The sequence below is a fragment of the Urocitellus parryii genome, chromosome 7 (genome assembly GCF_045843805.1).
Source record: "Urocitellus parryii isolate mUroPar1 chromosome 7, mUroPar1.hap1, whole genome shotgun sequence".
Lineage (NCBI taxonomy): Eukaryota > Metazoa > Chordata > Mammalia > Rodentia > Sciuridae > Urocitellus > Urocitellus parryii.
Genome location: NC_135537.1, coordinates 163775405 through 163795007, shown reverse-complemented (window position 1 = coordinate 163795007; position 19603 = coordinate 163775405). Strand labels below are relative to the sequence as shown.

Genomic DNA, 19603 nt, shown 5'->3' with positions numbered 1-19603 from the left:
TAGCATGTGTGAGGCACTGGGTTTGATTCTCAGCACCATATAAAAATAAAATAAAGACATTGTGTCCACCTTAAAAAAAAAAAAAAAAAGAAAAAGAAAAAGAAAGAAAGAAATAGAACCAGGCACAGTGATACAAGCATGTAATCCTGGCTACTTCAGAGATAGGAGGTTCATGAGTTCAAGGGCAGCCAGAGCATCATATAAAGATCTTATTACAAACAAACAAACATGGAAGGACTTGTATGACCCCAGCATGGTAGCCTTGAGAGGGTTGAATAGAGAAACCGCACAATTTGACTTAGGTTTTTGACTGGGTTCTTTGATGGGTGGGGAGTAGATGGAAGAGCAGCATTAGTAGAAGCAGGGAGACCACCTAAGAGGCTGTGGCCATGTTCTATCATAGGAATGGTGCTGGGAGTGAGAGGTGGAGGGGTAGAGGAAGCAGGCTCAGGACCATTGGTTGCTGGTGTGTGGAGGAAAGAGGAGAGGGATTGAGCAACTGGCAGGATAGGAGAGAGTTGCCCCCAGTTGAGATGGGGAGGAAAGGAAGTGGGGGTGTGGTACCATGTTGATTTCCTTTCACTTTTTTGTGTTTTGAGTGACTCGTGGCTTCATGAAATCCTCTACTCAGAGCTTTCAAGAAGCCGGGGATCATGTCTCATCAGTCAGAACTAAAGTACAGTCTCCCTAAGTCAACCTGATTGAACCTAAAGCAGGTGAATTTGGGGATCAGCAGCTTTGGTCTTAAATGCCAATACTTTTGCTAAAAGCAGTTTTCTGTAGAACAGGACTTTGTGTGGAAGTTCCAGAGTGAGGCAGATAGAAAATGCTCTTGCTTGGTGAACTTGCCCTCTAATGAAAGAGAAAATCTTTCCATTTCCGCATTTTTCCAAATTTGGTATCTGTGCCAAACACTAGCCCTCTCCCCCATGCCTAAATCACTGGGTACCAAGTGCTGGTTTCCAGTTACTTAACATGGAGTGCCTCCTATGGACCAGGCACTAGGGCAGCACAGTGAATGTTACTAGGTTGTGCTCTCACAGTTGGAACATTAGACAGGTAAGCAACTGGATGAAGATTCTGTTAGGATTCTGTGGTGTGGAGATGGCCTTTGAGGCCAAGTGGCACTTAGGTTGAGCTGAGTGATGTGAGATCAGTCAGGCCAAGATCCCTGGCTTGGGGCTGGGGGTTGTAGCTCAGTGGTAGAGTGCTTGCCTAGAACATGTGAGGCATTGGGTTCCATCCTCAGTACCACATAAAAATGTAAATAAGTAAAATAAAGGTATTACATCCATCTACAATATAAAGACCCTTGACTCCATGTAGAGCCCTGAAGAACAAGCAGGGTATTTAAGACAGAGAGACCAGGCTAGGGAAGCAGGTGCCTACCAGTGCTGGTGAGGAGGGTTGGGGAGCCAGCGTATAAGCCAAAGTTAGAGGAATGCATGCTAACAGTGCATTTGGTCATTTGAGTCTTGCCAGTAAAGCCATTTCTTCTTGTCAGCAGGTGATCTTTAGAAAGATTTGTTTAGTGGTGAGATTTTTATGGTTGATTTGTCCTGGATAATTGTTCTTGTACCAAAAGCGCCACACATTGAACAGGGCAGTAAAGGGGCCTTTGTGGAGTCCCATGTACTTGGGCAATTACTCAGACTTGAATCATTGGTTCTTCTCCTTCCTGCACAGGGAAGACCACTGGGATCCCCATTCACGTCTTTGGCACAGAGACTCACATGACAGCCATCGTGGGCATGGCCCTAGGCCACCGGCCCATCCCCAATCAGCCACCCACAGCAGCCCACACTGCCAATTTCCTCCTCAATGCCAGTGGGAGCACGTCGGTAGGTATCAGCCTTCCTCCTACCTTAACAGAAGGAATCATCTTGTTTTCCCACCCCAGTCCCCTAATCTAGGATATAGTGCCTCTCCTTTGCCATTTAGGGACACAGGGGAAATATCACTAAATCAGTACAAGATTGGTTTCTGGATTCCTGTGCCAGGGTTTTTTTTTTTTTTTTTTTTTTTTTTTTTTTTTGTGTGTGTGTGTGTGTGTGTGTGTGTGTGGTGTGTGTGTGCCCCAGACAAGGCAGAATAATGGAAAGACTGAGGATTTAAAGTCACACCTGAGTTAAAATCCTGACTCTTCTCCATTTGTATATCTGTAACATGGGATATTATTAATTTCTACCTCAGAAAATTAATAGAATAGTGTTTTTGGAAGCAGCTTCTAAAGAACAACGTTGTACATAATTTTTTTTCACTGATTTCTTTGAGACTATTAAGAACTAGTGGCTTCCCTCCACCCCCTGCCATCCATACCTGTGACTCTAATCTTTTTCTCTCCTTGAACCACCCAGACTCCAGCACCCAGCAGGACAGCGTCTTTTTCTGAGTCCAGGGCTGATGAGGTGGCACCTGCAAAGAAGGCCAAGCCTGCCATGCCTCAAGGTAACTCCCCGAGGTTTCGCACATTGCAGGGACTGGCCTCAGTGCCTTCCCTCCTCTTCTCTTGCTTGGTCCTGCTTGGGCCAGCAGAGCAGAGGTGACACAGTTTGGGCTTCTCTATGAGCGTGGACTTGGGGCACAGGGTGAGAACTAGACACGAGACTGAGGTGACTTAGCCTTGCGTGTGGGTGCTCCTGAGGACCCCCTCTGTGCTGGATCACCTCACTCTCTATCTGCGTCTACCCCTGGTTCTTCCTGGGGAGTTATCAGCTGATGAAGGAGGCTGTGGGGGAGACAGGATTTGAGAAATACCAGGAGATGGGAAGTTCTCCCAGATTCCTCCTGAGTGCAGGGCAGGAGCTGGAAGCTCAGGCCGCAGGTAAGCTCCTGCAACAATAGCCCACCCTACTCTCAGGCACACATTCTCTACTGTGCGAGTGCAGTGTAAGAAAGGACCTTGTCTGCTAGCCCATCCATACCTTGCCTAATTCATCTTTGTCCTGATTCACTGAAATGTGACCCTGGCCAGCCCTGGCACCAGCATTAGCTGAGCATCACTGGTACCACTAGGCCTATGTGGCCTGTGCAGCCTCTGCCTGATATAGACTGTGCTAAGGTATTTTGGGAAATAGTGACACTAGGTCCAAGGGCTCCTGAGTAGGAGCCACTGCTCTGCCACAGAATGGCATTAAGAGGATAAGACCTGGCCAGCCTGAAAGCCCAGTTGGGATTATGTCACCCAGCTGTCCCTCCAGAGGACTGGGGGAGGCTAGTGTTCAGCACTCCCACCTAACCTTCATCCCCCTACCCCCCTTCCACACCCCTCAGTTCTTTGCCCTTTCCTGCTCCCATTTCCGCTGGCCAGTGTTTTTGCCCATTCTGTTGGCTTTTCTCCTGTCCATTGCAAAAATAAACAGGGCATCAGCGCAGAAAGGCTTGTCCATGGGGCCCTTCCCTGTTCCCACTGTCCTGCCAAAGCCTCCAGCCGTCAGCAGGTCACTCAGTTGCCTTGGTCATTTTCTTTGACAGATTCAGTCCCAAGTCCAAGATCCCTGCAAGGTAGGATGCCCTCACCCTGTTCCAGTTCTTCGTGTGGCTTTGTTAGTGGGTTACGGTTTTTCCGTGTGCTTTGTTTCTTCCTCTCCTGGTGGGTTACAGTGTTGTCTGGTATATTTTCTGTCCCTGCCTCAGTGTAGCCTGCCCTGAAGTCTTAGTCTTTGCTCTTTGTCCCTTCCACCTCTGGTCAGTACTCGCCTGCACCCAGCGCTCTCCTCACTGTGGCTGGCTGTCTCTGGCTGCTTGCCTGGGAGGGAGGTGAAGTGAGAGCCATGCCCACAGCTCTGGAGAGTGCAAGGGTGTCAGGAGGGAGGATCCCCTGGGAAGGAGGGAGCCATTCAGCTGTAAGGGGAGTGGCAGAGAGCAGTAGGTGTCAGTGTCTGCTGGCGTGTGCAGGGAGCCACGAATCACCCCTGATGCTCATCTGCATTTCATGATGTCCTCGTCTTCTCACTTGGCCTGCCTCAGCTTCCGCACTGTGAACTTCATTCCAGGGCGCTAATACCAGAACAGGTTTGATAGAAGAATAGGATAGGCAGAGAGAGAGAGAGAGAGGAACCCGTGTATCTGTAGATGAGGTCACTGTAAGGGATCTGGGCTTTGGTGTCTCAGTTTAATACAGTGCACGTTTCCTGCACGTACATGCCCTTGCCTGTTGATCGTGGACTAGATTAATCAGATCTGAGCTTTAGGGCTGCCATATAACTTTTTGACAGCTGTGGGACAGGAGAGTCTTCTGAGGTGACTTGGACCTCTTGCTTGAGGGACGGGAAGGCTTAATTAGGCAAGGGACAGGGACGGACTTAAGTCCTCAGCTTGCCACTCAAAGGAAGGAGGCCTCTGAGTGGGGGGCTTTGTTCCTTTGCTCGCAGTAACAGCTATGGGGAGAAGTGGACAGAGGCGTGTGGTCAGGGAAGAGAACAGGTCAGGCTGAATGGAGATTTGTCCCTCATCAGGGCCAGAGGAGGAGCCTGGGTTGAGGGGACACACGTACCCTCTCTCTCCCACCAGTATTCTGGGGCCTCCCTGCTGCTGGTGGCTCATGATGGCCCCTTTGTTTCCCCGGGCTTGTGGAGGCAAGCACTTGAGCTCTGCCCTTTTGTGCTGGAGGTGTGTGTGGGTTTGTGGAGATGTGGGTTTTGTCTCTCTGAAGACAGACAGGTGCAGATGTGTGTATGTGGCACATGCTCACCCCCTTGGAATGGCACAGGCCCCAGTGGCTCATAGTCTTCCTCCTTGCACATTGAGTTGCTTCTTGAGTCATTTCTGGTTCTAATGCTAGATGATCTTGGACTACTGTCATTTGGCTTTTCTGGGCTTTAGTTGCTTGGGGTTAGAAATTGTAAGAATGGGGTTAGCTATCTTCTATTGTCTGAGATCCCATGTCTCATCTGATCCATAGTTCCAGGTGTCAGTCCTAGGAATCTGCAAAGCTTTCTGTCTTGAGAAGCTTACTGCTGGCCTACACAGGGATTTAATCAGTCCTTGAACTCGGTTAGCCATGCCTTCACGAGTACTTGAGGTTAATTAGTACTGGATGCCACTCAGTAGATGCATTGTTCTCCTTGGAGGTCTCAGAACCTCTCCTAGGATTGCTTTCCTAACTCTTAGGGAGTTGAAGGGGGAGCTACCTGCCAGCCCTGAGGATTTACTTCCACCAGCTCCATTTGTTCTCTTCTGCCCCTCATCATTTTCTGCTCACCAGAGAGCCTGTTATATCCAGAGTATTGTTATGAACATTGAGAGACGGGAGAAAGCTGGGAGGAGTAGGAGAGGAGATCAGCGGGCCTGTGCTGCAGCTTGCTCTCCTGCCTTGTGCCAGAGCCCAGTCAGAGCTCAGATACGGCTGCCCTGTCTTCTGTCCTAGCTGCCGCACGCTTCTTCATTGGACCTACACTGACCCAGAATTTTTGAGAATTCAAACCCTGATCACAATTATTTTTGTGTCCAGAATTCCAGCGTGATAAGCATTGTTGGGGAGTTGTTTAAGTCCTGGGGCTATCAAAATGTGGAGAGCTGAACATTTTTTATAGACTTTTTAAAAAAAAAAAATATATTTATTTATTTTTTTAGTTTTTGGCAGACACAACATCCTTGTTGGTATGTGGTGCTGAGGATCGAACCCGGGCCGCACGCATGCCAGGCGAGCGTGCTACCGCTTGAGCCACATCCCCAGCCCCCGAGACATTAATTTATTAAAACCACAGGGATGCACACTGATCACTTTTCCTATGAAATTTGGCCTGGAGGAATTCTGGGTAGCTTCACTGATAGGGCCCGTTCTCTACATGGGGAATCTTTTTTCTGTTCATTGAGGTGCTGTTTATCAGCCAGGCAGGTCTTAGCTGTTTTTGCTCTCTCTGCTGCCTCCTTCCAGAAAATTGAGGCACCTCCTCCCCTAAAAGCTCTCAGAATGCCATCATCCTAACATTCTTTGCTATTTTGATGGGCCACCATCCTGGACTTGGGGCACAGATGGGTCTCGCAGGCAGCCCATGCCCCTGGAGGTCTCCTGGCAGTGTATTCTGGGTGCACTCGCTGTGTCTTTGCCCACCAGGAAAGAGTGCCACCCTCTTCAGCCGCCACACCAAGGCCATCGTGTGGGGCATGCAGACCCGGGCCGTGCAAGGCATGCTGGACTTTGACTACGTGTGCTCCCGGGATGAGCCCTCGGTGGCCGCCATGGTCTACCCCTTCACGTGAGTCATGCCCAGGCAGACAGCATAGAGACGGTTAACCAGTAGGATGCCTCCTCTCTCCCTTTGAGACAAGCCGGGGGGGGTCAACTAGCTTCTGGCCTTTGTGGGGGAAGGGCTTGTACCTCCCAGAGACTGAGGCAGTTAATATCTGGGGGATCTTTCCCCTTTAGATGGAGAATCTTTGAGACCATGCCTGTTCTCTTTCTAGGTGAAGTTCCTCCCCTTAGTTTCCCCCTCACCAGTCCTGACTGGTTGAGGGTGTCCTAACCCTCTTTTGCTGTCTCACAGTGGGGACCACAAGCAGAAGTTTTACTGGGGACACAAGGAGATCCTGATCCCTGTCTTCAAGAACATGGCCGATGCCATGAAGAAGCACCCAGAGGTAGATGTGCTGATCAACTTTGCCTCTCTCCGCTCTGCTTACGACAGCACCATGGAGACCATGAATTATGCACAGGTAGATAGCGGGGCTCTGGGGGATGCAGGGAGGAGGCCTTGGAGTAGGGAAGCGGGATGATTCTGGAATGGTGTCCACAGTTATGGACGTAGACAAAAGGGTTGGGAGTTGTGAGAAGCCAATTTTGGGTGTTTTCAGAAATCAGGTTAGGCCAGATAGGGGCTGCTTATGTAGACTTACAAAGGGCCAGTTCCAGCCTTAAATCTTCCACCAGATCTTCTCTGTGCTATCCAAAACTGGCTGAAAAAATGGGATCGGAAATACTGGCTTAATGTAAAAGTATTACATATTCATCATAGAAAGAAATTTAAGTACTTTTAAATTATCACATCCTAGAAATGTGGCTGCTAACATTATTTACACCTTTTCTACAACTTTTTTGGATTTTGAACAAATGGAGTAATATTGCACCTAGCTAGTGTATAATCATTCTTCAGTTACTCTTTCCACATCAGTAATAACATGTTGGTAGCATTGTTTTTGCCTTTCCAAGTCTTGTGATGAACATCTTGGGTTAACATTTAATATATCCTTAATTAGTCTCCTAAGATAAATTTCTACATCAGAATGTACAGATTGGAAGCCTCTGATCCATCCTGACATCTGGGAAAGATATAGTGGTGTCAACTCCTATTGGTAGTACACCTTGTCCCCTTCCTCTTGTCAACATTAAACATTTGTCAAAATTAATAGGTATTCTATTTAATTAGCATTTTTTTCCACACACACTCTGTTTTTTTTTTTTTTTTTTTTTGTACTGGGGATCAAAACCAGTGTATGCTAGGGCTAAGCAAGTTCTCTACTACTGAGTTGTATTCCTAACGCCATAATTTGCCTATGCTTCACCACCACCAGGAACACAGGCCTTCAGATAACCTACACAGGCACTTTATCACTGAGCTACACCCCCAGCCCATCTTTCCTTCCTTCCTTTCCTTATTTTTGCAATGCTAGGGATTGAAACCAGTACCAGAGCTACATTCTCATCCCCCTCCTTTTAATTTTTAATTTTAAGGCAGGGTTTCAAGATGTTATAGAGGCTGGCCTCAAACTTGCCATTCTCCTGCTTTAGCCTGCTGAGTAGCTGGATTACAGTTATATGTCACTGCACCCAGCTGCATGTTTTTAGTTTTAGGTAGATAAAATATTTTTATGTTTATGTGGCACTGAGGATCAAACCCAGTGCTCCTGCATGCTAGGCAAGCACTCTACCACTGAGCCACAACCCCAGCCCCCCAGCTGCATGTTTTTGATTATTAACTAAGAGGAGTATTTTAAAAATTGGTCATTTCTTTTTTTTTTTTTTTGAGGAAAACTCAATGATCATCATTATTTTGTTTTGTGGTTTTTTTTTTTTTTTTTTTTTTTTTTTTTTTAAAGAGAGAGGAGAGAGAGAGAGAGAGAGAGAGAGAGAGAGAATTTTTAATATTTATTTTCTAGTTCTCGGCAGACACAACATCTTTGTTGGTATGTGGTGCTGAGGATCGAACCCGGGCCACACGCATGCCAGGCGAGCGCGCTACCTCTGAGCCACATCTCCAGCCCTTGTTTTGTGGTTTGATAGCAAGAATAAACTTAATATTTAAACATAATCATCATTGAATTCATGATGTTTTATTCTGCAACCTTGAATTTTAAAATATAGACTTTGAATCTGTTTTTCTTCTGTTAGAATTAATGTAGGACCCAGAGCCAAACTGTTGAGAGAATCCTGTTTGGTCATTTGTTTTCTGTGACTTGCCCTCCTTCCCCTTTTTTCTTTTGGATGGTTGTCTGCTGTTTGTAAAAGCTCTTTATAGATTAGGGTATTGATTCTTTTTTATCTGATCCCAGATTGGCTTATTCTAATTTATGATTAGAAAACAAATTATTTTGATAATCAGATGACATGAAAAGAAAATGAACTGCTTTTTTAAGATTAGAACAGACTTGGGCAAACTATTGCCTGAGGCAAAACTTAGCTCATCACCTGTTCTTGTAAATAAAGTTTTGTCAAAACACAGCCAAACTAAGATGCACAAATAAAAAAAAGTGGGAAAGAAAAAAACAGCCAGCACCAGGCATGATGGCACATGCCTATAATCCTGATTCAGTAGGCTGAGGCAGGAGGATCGAAAGTTGGAGGCCAGTCTCTGCAAATTAACAACACACTGTCTCCAAAAAAAAAAGTTGCTGGGATTATAGGCACGTGCCACCACATCCGGCTAAACTATGATATTCTTTTGGTACTGGTGAGTGAATCCAGGGGTTCGTAACCACTGAGCCATATCCCCAGCTCTTTTTTGTATTTTATTTAGAGACAGGGTCTCACTGATTTCTTAGGGTCTCACTAAGTTGCCAGCTTTGAACTCAAGATCCTCTGCCTCTGGTTCCTGAGCCGCTGGGATTACAGATGTGTGCCACCATGCCCAGCTAAACTATGATCTTGACCCTTTACAAGAAGTCTTCTGGCCTCTTGTCCAGAGCCAGAGATTATTCTCGGATCCAACCCCTTCTGGGTTGCTTCTTCAGCCCACTCTCTGGGCAGCGTGTGGAAGCAGCTTCTTTCACTCATAGGCCTTGCCCTTGCAGTGACATGGTGAAGACTGAGCAGGTACCAGGCAAAAGCCAGAGACAGCTGTTTTCTGGGTAGGCACAAGAAATGGTAGGGATCTGAGAGTTGAGATGAGAATGTAGTAGGGTCTTGGAAACATTTGCTTCTGCTCATTTACTAAATATTTGTGACACTGTCTACCCAATGCCTCCTTTGGGGAGTGGGTTAGAGCAATCAGGGTAGGCAAAGACACCTGTGGGAAGGAGATGCATTGATTTGTCATGCGATGAGCCCTTGAACTATGCTGCCTTGCTGCCTGTCTGGGGTGAAGAGTTCATAGGAAGGCCCTGTTCTTATCCTTTAGATCCGGACCATCGCCATCATAGCAGAAGGCATCCCTGAGGCCCTCACGAGGAAGCTGATCAAGAAGGCAGACCAGAAGGGAGTGACCATTATCGGACCTGCCACTGTGAGTGTACCCTCTGGAAAGCCTTTAAACTTGAGGTCCTTAGGAAACTTAAGTTTTTATTCTTCTGTCCCTCTCCTAGACTGGGAAGATTGGGGAGTACTTGTGGAGTTAATTCATATTCAGTTAGTTTTTAAAGTAAAACTCCACAGGCCATCAACTTTATAGTCCTAAGGGGCGGATGGAAAACTTTGGGGAGGCGGGGGACGGTTAGTGTTTATTTATAACCATAGCATAGTCTTTGATTATTCCTTTAACTGTAAACAGAAGAAAAGGCCACCTGGAAGCCTTACTTTTGACCTAAAGGTCTTCACATAAGAAAAAATTGTGCTTTGTGAATATTTGGTTTTCCTTAGTTGTTGCTTTAAAATTTGAAGCTAGGAGTTGAACTAAACAAGGGATCTTTATCTCAGAGGCAGAACATGATGGTGTATGACGAGGCCCAGCTCTGCTGTACACCTCTGCTCAGTGCATGGCCCTCTGGAGTAAGGGCAGTGACTCTTTTTAACCAGAAAAGCTTTTTTTCTGTATAGTGTCTCAAGAAAAAAAAGAGATTCTTCCTAAGCAGGAAACTCCATAAGCAAATGTTAATTCTCTCGGCCATTTTCTCCCCAGTCTGGCCAGGGGGGCTAGGCAGGTAATATGGGGGATTACCGATACCCCTGCACCCTGTGGTCAAAAAGGAACCTTCCTCCCTGATCCCCTTTCTGTCCCTGCAGGTTGGGGGCATTAAGCCAGGGTGCTTTAAGATTGGGAATACAGGCGGGATGCTGGACAACATCTTGGCCTCCAAACTGTACCGCCCTGGCAGCGTGGCCTACGTCTCACGCTCTGGAGGCATGTCCAACGAGCTCAACAACATCATCTCCCGGACCACTGATGGCGTCTACGAGGGTGTGGCCATTGGTGGGGACAGGTAATGAGCTGGAGGCCAGGGAGGGGCCTCCCACAGTGAGACTTGGCCATTGAGGGATGTTGCTTAAGTCCAAAAAAGAGATTTTTCTACTCATGCCTCAGTGCTGACTGAATTACAAAATTAGAAAATATAGAGAAATGGGTTTTTAAAGGTGTTTCAGGGCTTTTGATGTAATTCCTTTTTTTCCTTCTTTTGGTTCTAAAATGCAGCCAGAGGGAGGCAGCAGAGTGCAGGGGTTAGGAGAACCAGTTCTGAAATCAAAGACCTGAGGAATTCAAATCCCAGTTTCCTGTTTCTCAGCAGGTGTCCTACGCAGGTCACTTGATCTCCCTAGACTGCCACCATCCTTACCTCTCAAAATGTGTCAAATAAATGCTCCCACTTCGTGGGGTTGCTCAGAGGGCTAAGTGAGGTACTTAAAGTGGCTAACACATGGCCTGATACTTAGTACGTGCTCAGAAAATGTTAATTGAATTAAATGGGAGTATCCTCATTGTTGTTGTTGTAAGTGGGAATGATGATCAATAGATCATCAGTAGAGTAATGCGGAGTAATGCCTGACACTAGTCCATAATACTAACCATTGGTGTTTATTTTTGTTGCTATTCCTACCACTGCTGCTGTCTGGCTGAAAAAACCAAAAGCTGTTGGGAGAGTGCTTCACCTTGTTCATCTCCCTGGCTCTTGGTGTCAGACAGGATACCCATAGGAAGGACTTTTGCTGCAGATTTTAGGGGGGTGGTCAGAAGGGAATGCTAGTCCTTGGGTACTCCCTGACCAAAAGTTTCACATCATAGAAGTCTAGAAAATGCTGCTTGCTGTACTGTCCCATTGGACATATAATGCTCTTGAAGGTGTGGAAAGCACACAGAGCTACAGAGAAGTCTACTTAGCTTTACTTCTCTTGCAAACTTCTGACATTAGAAAATAGAAAAAGTATATAGAACTGCAGGGGCTGTAGCTCTGTGGTGAAACACTGGCCTCGCATGTGTGAGGCTGTGGGTTCAATCCTCAGTACTGTAAAAAAAGGAGGGGGGCTAGAAACTTCAGCAACAATCTGCTATCCTAGAACATGGCTTCACATGAATTAAATAGATTAATTATCTATTGCTATGTTAAAAAAAAAAATTGCTCCCAAGCAAAATGGCTTCAAGCAATGATAAATACTTATCCTTGAGGTTTCCGTGGTTCAGCATTCAGGAGAAGCTCAGTAGGGCAGTTCATGAAGTTGCAGTTGTCAGCAGGGCTGCAGGCTGCTGGATGAATGCTTGCCTGTGGTTGGAGATGGCTCTTTCACATAACTGGCTGATTGGCTATTCTTTGGGCTTCGTGAGTGTCCTGAGGACCTGGTAGCTATCTAAGGACTGGCACTCACCTCTCTGAGTGATTTCTCTTGAGCAATTTAAGAGAGAGTGCCAGACACACTATTTTTTTTTTTTTTTGGTAGATGGACACAATACCTTTCTTTTTCTTTTTTTTTTTAATGTGCTGAGGATTGAACCCAGTGCCTGACATGTGTGAGACAGGTGCTCGGCCACTGAGCCACAACTCTAGCCCCTAAGACGCTCTTTTTAAATTTATTTTTTAAATAATTTTTTTGGTTGTAGATGGACACAGTATCTTTATTTATTTATTTTTATGTGGTGCTGAAGATAGAACTCAGTGCCTAATGCATGAGAGGCATGTGCTACATACAACCTCAGCCCCCGCCCCCCAAGACACTCTTATAACCTAGTCTTGGAATTTTGTGTCATGGAATACCCTGCCATCTTTTTCATGAGAATGTAAATCTGACCCATGTTCCAAAACAAAGGTATCTGGTTCTACTTTTTCCTACAAATTTGTGGATGTAGTTGAAAATCACCACACATGTGCTTCTCATCTCATACTGCTGAATGAACCTTTTTTATAGGCTTATTCTGTGCCCCGTCTCTTCCTCTGCAAACTAAATAACTCCACTACTTTCTCTAGTTCTCTTGTCTGTGATATTTGCTACCTTGCCACTTTTACCCACCTCCATTATTCCTGGGGCTTCTCTAAACTTCATTGGACATCCACACCCTTGAAAAAAATCAGTGTCTCCAGTATATACAGGGGTGCTTCACGTATCTGCTTAGACCTTTCCAGACCACCTTCTGATCCTCTCTGTCCTCCCTGCTGTCAACAGGTACCCCGGCTCAACATTCATGGATCACGTGTTACGTTACCAGGACACTCCAGGAGTCAAAATGATTGTGGTTCTTGGAGAGGTGAGTTAGGATTTTAAATTACTTCCCACTCCACCCCACTCCCCTTTTAAAAAACATTCTGTGCTGGGGATCAAACCCAGAGCCTTGCTTATACTAGGCAAATGCTCTCTGACTGAGGTATAACCCCCAGTTACCCCCTCCAATTTTTTTGATTGTAGAAATAATGCATAATCTCAAGTTTTTTAAGAGTCAAGCATTTTTTAGTTAAAAATCCAAGCATTTTGGTTGTGTGTACCAAAAGGTCGCAGTTTCTTGTCAGTCATACTCTGGAGACACAGCCAGAGGTTGTCACTATTGGCTCCTCCGTGATGTTTCTGAAAAAACATGCTCTTTGGAATTCCTTCCTTCTTTCAGGCTGACTCTCCCCAGTCTAAACTTTCTGTCATTTGGCCAAGGCTTACATACTCCCATTTTTGTAGCTAAGTTGTATATCTTAGGACACAAGTGACTTTTGTCCCCTGCATGATTTGGAACAATTTTTCCTATTGTAGGTCCTGGAATGATTCAGGACGAGCTCCACTAACATGTGGACTTTTCTAATTTTCTATTCCTTGGCAGATAGGAGGCACTGAGGAATATAAGATCTGCCGGGGCATCAAGGAGGGCCGCCTCACCAAGCCGGTGGTCTGTTGGTGCATTGGGACGTGTGCCACCATGTTCTCCTCTGAGGTATGGTGGTTCCCTGTTCCATGTCACAAATGGGTGTGGAGTGGGGGGCAAGAGGGAGGGTTTGAGGGGAGCTGTGTGGTCATTGCATTAAGCAGCTAGCTCCATCAGTAGATGTGCCTTACTTGCTTGGGTGCTACAAAGCCCAGACAAGCCCTGCTCTCCGGGAGCTTATGTCCACTTGGAAGAGACATTGTCGTCAGCAGATTAAGGTCCACACAGAACTACTTGCTGTCTGCAGGAGTTGAGGCTTAGATGAGAAGGTGATGTGTGAATGGCATTTAGGGCCAGTGCAAGAGGCTGAGGAGGAAGAGGACACAGATTCAGCTGGGGAGGGGCCTGGTAGGGACACCATGTTGGAGAGGCTGGATAGGAAAAGGGGCTTGTGCTTGCTGTGCTAAAATGACATAATGCATGTGAAAGTGCCTGGCAGCATATATATAATAGGTGTTAAATACAAACATTGTCTGAGCTTTTGCTCTCTGCTGAGCTGAACTGTTTGTTTTCTGCTGGGGCCACACTTGAGCAGCCCCTATGATGCAGCTTAGACAAGTTCTGTATCTTGAAATGGTTCATCACATAAGAACTTGTCAGCAATTAGTTCATCAATGTTGTGGAATAGCCTGTGGGCATAAAGCCTTACCTTAGTGCTGTATATGTGTATAGAGAGGAAAGTTGGCCTTCAAGGCTTCCTACAGCAATGACAAGTTGTAAGCTTGAAGTGTTTCCTACTAGCTTCCTTGGTCACACTATTCTTTCTCCCTAGAAAGCTGATCTTTCCCCATCAGATTCCTGCCCACCTCCGACTGACAGTTTGTATCCAATTTTAGAATGCACATCTCCTTCAAAGGATTAATTTCATTTCTGCACATTTGCCCTGTGGGCATGCATGCAAAATATTTCCAAGTCTAAGGATGCCCACTGCCATGTGGTAATGGCAAAAGATGGAAAGAACCTAAATGCTCATCGGGCTGTGTTATCATGTTACAGCCCCATAAAGGAAAACTGGGCAGGCATGAAAGGAATGAGGTGAATCAAATTACAAGAAGGGGTAGGATGGGGCCAACACAGTGGTGCACACCTTGTAATTCCAGTGACCAAGAAGGCTGAGGCATCAAAAGTTCCAAATCAGTCTAGGCAACTTAATGAGACCTTATCTCAAAAAATTAAAAGGATTGGGCATATAGCTCAGTGGTAGAGGACCTCTGGGATCAATCCTCAGTGCCATCAAAAAAAGAAAAAAAAAAGGAAAAGAAAGTGCTTGACTGGTAGCAAATGATGTTTGTACAGGTTAAATGTTAAGATTGCCCACTGTACCCCACCCTGAGTCAGGGTTTTGTACCAGATGTTTAGGATAGTTTATTTTTTTTATTTTTTATTTTTTTTAGAGAGAGTGAGAGAAGAGAGAGAGAGAGTGAGAGAGGAGAGAGAGAGAGAATTTTTTATTTATTTTTTAGTTCTCGGCAGACACAACATCTTTGTTGGTATGTGGTGCTGAGGATCCAACCCGGGCCGCACGCATGCCAGGCGAGCGCGCTACCGCTTGAGCCACATCCCCAGCCCTAGGATAGTTTATTTTCCTCATCATTTGATTAAAGACAGTTACCATGTGACTTTTGATGGGCCTTTCTTCTCTCTTGCTCTCTTCTGTGTTCCCCTGGATTTGATCTTACCTCAGTGCTCACTCTAACACAAGGGGGCAGTTGCTGATTGGCTCCAGGTGGTTGTTACTATGTGGAGATACAGGGCTACTGATGGAAAATGTGACTTTTTAAAGAGGCTGGAAATTTATATTTTTGCATGATATCTTCCGAGGTTTTTAAGAAAAATGTTGGTGCATGTTTTATAAAAGTAGAATGAGACAATGAGAGTGTGTTTATGAGCTCAGCTAGACCAAGATTGCCAATTTTTAATCTTACTTCTCACATATTGCTCAAAACTAAGCCATGTTTCCCATACCCCTGACCACTGACTGCCCCAGAGGAAACTGGATGTGGCTTAGTATGAAGAAGGTTATTCTGGAATTGGCCTGGGCTTTGTACCCTGGCTTCAGTGTATGTTAGCCATGTGATCTCAAGTAAGCTCCTGAGCTGTGCCTCATTTCCTCCTCTATAACATGGGAGTCATCCATCCTACATGCTTAGTGAGCATTCTTAAAGCTCAAATGGAGTGATTTGTAGAAACCGTTTAGCACAGGCCAGCTGTGAAAAAAGGGTACCTGGTACCCTTTTTTCTCCCTTGGGGGATTAAGAAGCCTAGTGAAGCTGTTGTCCTTTGCCTTCAGGTCCAGTTTGGCCATGCCGGAGCTTGTGCCAACCAGGCTTCTGAAACAGCAGTCGCCAAGAACCAGGCTTTGAAGGAGGCAGGCGTGTTTGTGCCCCGAAGCTTTGATGAACTTGGAGAAATCATCCAGTAAGTGGATCTTCAGGAAGATTCTGGCCTCCCCCACCCTTTCCAAGCCCCTCCTGAGGACAACAGGCTCTTCTATAATATTGGGGCATCTGATTATTTCTGGTCCCTCTCAGGCATTTAGCACAACTGTGTGGACAGTGCAAGATCATTGTTCTTGGCTTTTGTTGTTTTGAGTTAGAGCAGCAGGTCCAGTTTCTGAGCCCACAGCCTTGACCAGAAGTTGGTAGCTATAAATGAGAGATAAGCATGGAAATGTATCTCCTCTGATTGCTAAGTTGTTGGGCTCAAGAATGGAGGCAGGAGGATTATAAGTTCAAGGCCATCTTTGGCAACTTACTGTTTCAAAGTAAAAAGTATAAATTTTAAAAAGTGGGGATATGTAGTTCAATGGTTTAGTGCTCCTGAGTTAAGTCCTCTGTACCACCAAAAAAGTTGTTGGAAATCCCATTGTCTCTTCTTCTACCTCCTAAATTTGACTCTGCTCCCCCCTGCCCTTTGTTGGACCCAGATCCAGCTTTCTATTAAGCCCCATCCTGAGGAGATATGGGGCGGAGGAGTGAGGACAGTCCTGGCCAGCACTTTTCTTCACTTATTCTCATAATCCAACCTGTGACATGAACCACTGACAGCTGAGGTGGCCTGTGGTGTTAGAGGAGCCCAGATTTATTAATCTATAAAATCTGCAGGAATGAATGTTGCTCCCTGCCTCTTTCTCCCTTGTAGGTCTGTATATGAAGATCTTGTGGCCAAAGGAGTCATCGTTCCTGCCCAAGAGGTGCCACCCCCGACAGTGCCCATGGACTACTCCTGGGCCAGGGTAGGTGCCTGGGATCCCTAGCAGTGAGGGTAGGGGAAACTTGGGGGACCAGTGGGGTAGGTTTTAAATTGATTTGGCCTTTCAAGGCCCTCTCAACTAGTTAAAAAGCAATGATGTTACCTTTCACTTAGAAGAAACCTCGGTGATTAAATCTTGGACTCTGCCCACTGCCTGTTGCTGGAGCTTGAGAGATGAGTAAAACAAATACAGGTCCCACAGGGCCTGGATAACCTGTATTTCCCACATCTGTCACTTGATGAGGAAACAGAGGGTGCTGGGGCAATAATGTCCTTTAGAAATGTTTTGCATTTGTTAAGGGATTTTAGGGATGAAGTTGATAGATCACTTGCCAAATTGTCTATGGGGCATAGATGAAGAGCCAATATTCTTTTTTTGGGGCGGGGGGTACCAGGGATTAAACCCAGGGATACTCAACCACTGAACCATATCCTCAGCCCTTTTTTTATTTTGAGATAGAGTCTTGCTAAGTCAGGTAAGGCCTTAGCCTCCCAAGCTTATGGGATTACAGGTGTGTGCCACTGTGCCTGGCCAATATTCTTTATATACAAGGACTCTTAGGAGTAAATGTTAAAAGACCCAATGACCACCAGGTATAGTGGCACACGCCTATAATCCCAGTGTCCCTGGAGGCTGAGGTAGGAAGGTTGCAAGTTCAAAGCTAGCCTTAGCAACTTAGCAAGACCCTATCTCTAAATAAAATAATAAAAAAGACCTGGGGATGTGGCTAGTGGTTAATTCCCCCTGGGTTCAATCTCAAGTACCAAAAGAAAAAAAAAAAAAGATCCTGTGACCACTGGAGCATACCTGTATTCCCAACTACTTGGGAGGCTAAAGCAGAAGGATCACAAGTTCATGGCCAGCCTGGTGAACTTAATGAGACCCTATCCCAAAATAAAATAGAAAGAGCTTGGAATGTAGCTCATGATAAGAGTGCTTGCTTACTATGTACACAGGCTGGGGTTGTGGCTCAGTGGTAGAGTGCTTGCCTAACCCATGTGAGGCACTGGGTTTGATTCTCAGCACTATATATTAAAAAAATAAATAAAATAATGGTCCATTGACAACTAAAAAATATATATATTGGGGGTGCTGGGCTTGTGGCTCAGTGGTAGAGTGCTCGCCAAGCACATGCAAGGTTCTGGGTTCAATCCTCAGCACCACATAAAAATAAATAAATAAAATAAAGGTATAAATATATGTGTGTATATATATTTTAATATTTATTTTTTAGAAGTAGTTGGACACAATACCTTTATTTTATTTGTTTTTATGTAGTGCTGAGGATCGAACCCAGGGCCTCGCACGTGCTAGACGAGCACTCTACCGCTGAACCACAATCCCAGCCCCATATATGTATATATTTTTAAAAAGGTAGAGGGGGGTAAACATAGGTAGGAAATGTCTTTTCAACATGAAAAAAAAATGTACCACTTCACTTTATGAAAGGAACCAAAATAAAACTGATACCAATTTTCCCTAATAGGTCTGCAAAGATTAAATTATTTGATGATAAATTATGTTTATACAAGTGTGAGAAAACTCTTGCATTCATCCATTATTGATGTGAGTGGAAATTGATAAAGCCTTTCTTTAGGCAGTTGAATAGTTTCAGGTTTATTAAATTGTTCGCTAGGTGTGGTGACACACTCTGGTAATCCTAGTGACTCAGGAGGCAGAGGAAGAGGATGGGGAGGTCGAGGCCAGCCTGGGCAACATACCCAGACTCTATCTTAAAATAAAAAGGACTGGGAATGTATCTGAGTGGTAGAGTACCCTGGGTTCAATCTCCAGCACCAATAAATAAATTTAAATAAATAAATCAAATGTCATAGGGGATAATTAAAGAAATGTGAAGAAATGAAGTTGGACACAATTGGTTGACAATTCTGTTGTGATGCCCCAACTCTGGAAATGGAGAATTCAGGAGTTCAGTCCCTTTCATCTTAGTAAAGAACAGGTTGAGAGGGCATTCCACCATTTCTACAGCTCTGTGTGTCAATACATTCTTGGTGGGGTGTTTGCAGCTATATCTGAAGTGTTTTAAAGATCTCCTTTGAGGTTCCTGCTTCAGTTTCTTAGCCAAGTGAGCTTGGCTGGTTACTGAGCCTCAGCCTGGTTTCCTCTGCTGTAATAGAAGGAATGATTCTGCTTTGTGAAGTTAAAATGAACCAGTGGATGTAAACCGCTTAGTGCGCCGCCTGGCCCAGCAAATGCTCAGTAAAGGTTGGAACTTGTGCCAGTGTCAAGTGGGTACCAGGTGTGGTGCCCTGTTTTCTATACTGCATGTGGTCTAATCAGAGGGCTTTTGCTCTTAGTCCTTGGGAACTTTGGGAATTGTTGCTTGGCCACCAGAGTGGCCAAATCATTCCTGGGACACTTCAGTTCTGAGAGCACAGATGGTGGAGCTACCGAAATCTATGGTGGTCACCATAGCCCTATCTTCCTCTTCCTTATTCCTGCTCAGGAGCTGGGTTTGATCCGAAAACCTGCCTCATTTATGACCAGCATCTGTGACGAGCGAGGACAGGAGCTCATTTATGCAGGCATGCCCATCACTGAGGTCTTCAAGGAAGAGATGGGCATTGGTGGGGTTCTTGGCCTCCTCTGGTTCCAGAGAAGGTGAGTTAGTGACCTTCCCCTATCAAAAGAGTGGGGCTGGGACAGCTTGAGTAGTGTGTCTAGGGTTAATCATCATCTTTTTTTTCTTTGATATAAAGAAATTGAACTCAACCACTGAGCCACATCCCCAGCCCTATTTTGTATTTTATTTAGAGACATGCTAAAAATGGCTGAAGAAATAGATTTTAAACCCTCATTGCTAACTCTGTCTTAAAAGTAGCATTTGAAAACAGAGAAGTCCAGAGGT

General features: G+C 45.3%; 1 protein-coding gene across 2 annotated transcripts in view; it reads left to right on the top strand.

The window, feature by feature from the left end:
• Positions 1–19603, top strand: part of Acly (ATP citrate lyase) — a 40151-nt gene that overhangs the window by 15291 nt on the left and 5257 nt on the right. The window contains exons 12-23 of one of the 2 annotated variants that reach the window (XM_026386819.2): positions 1687–1841; positions 2358–2448; positions 3475–3504; positions 6059–6200; positions 6489–6657; positions 9555–9659; positions 10376–10572; positions 12740–12821; positions 13380–13490; positions 15772–15899; positions 16623–16716; positions 19202–19356. In XM_026386819.2, coding sequence (XP_026242604.1) covers positions 1687–1841; positions 2358–2448; positions 3475–3504; positions 6059–6200; positions 6489–6657; positions 9555–9659; positions 10376–10572; positions 12740–12821; positions 13380–13490; positions 15772–15899; positions 16623–16716; positions 19202–19356 — 1459 coding nt within the window. The remainder of the gene's footprint in view (positions 1–1686; positions 1842–2357; positions 2449–3474; positions 3505–6058; positions 6201–6488; positions 6658–9554; positions 9660–10375; positions 10573–12739; positions 12822–13379; positions 13491–15771; positions 15900–16622; positions 16717–19201; positions 19357–19603) is intronic. The other variant, XM_026386820.2, reaches the window with a different exon arrangement.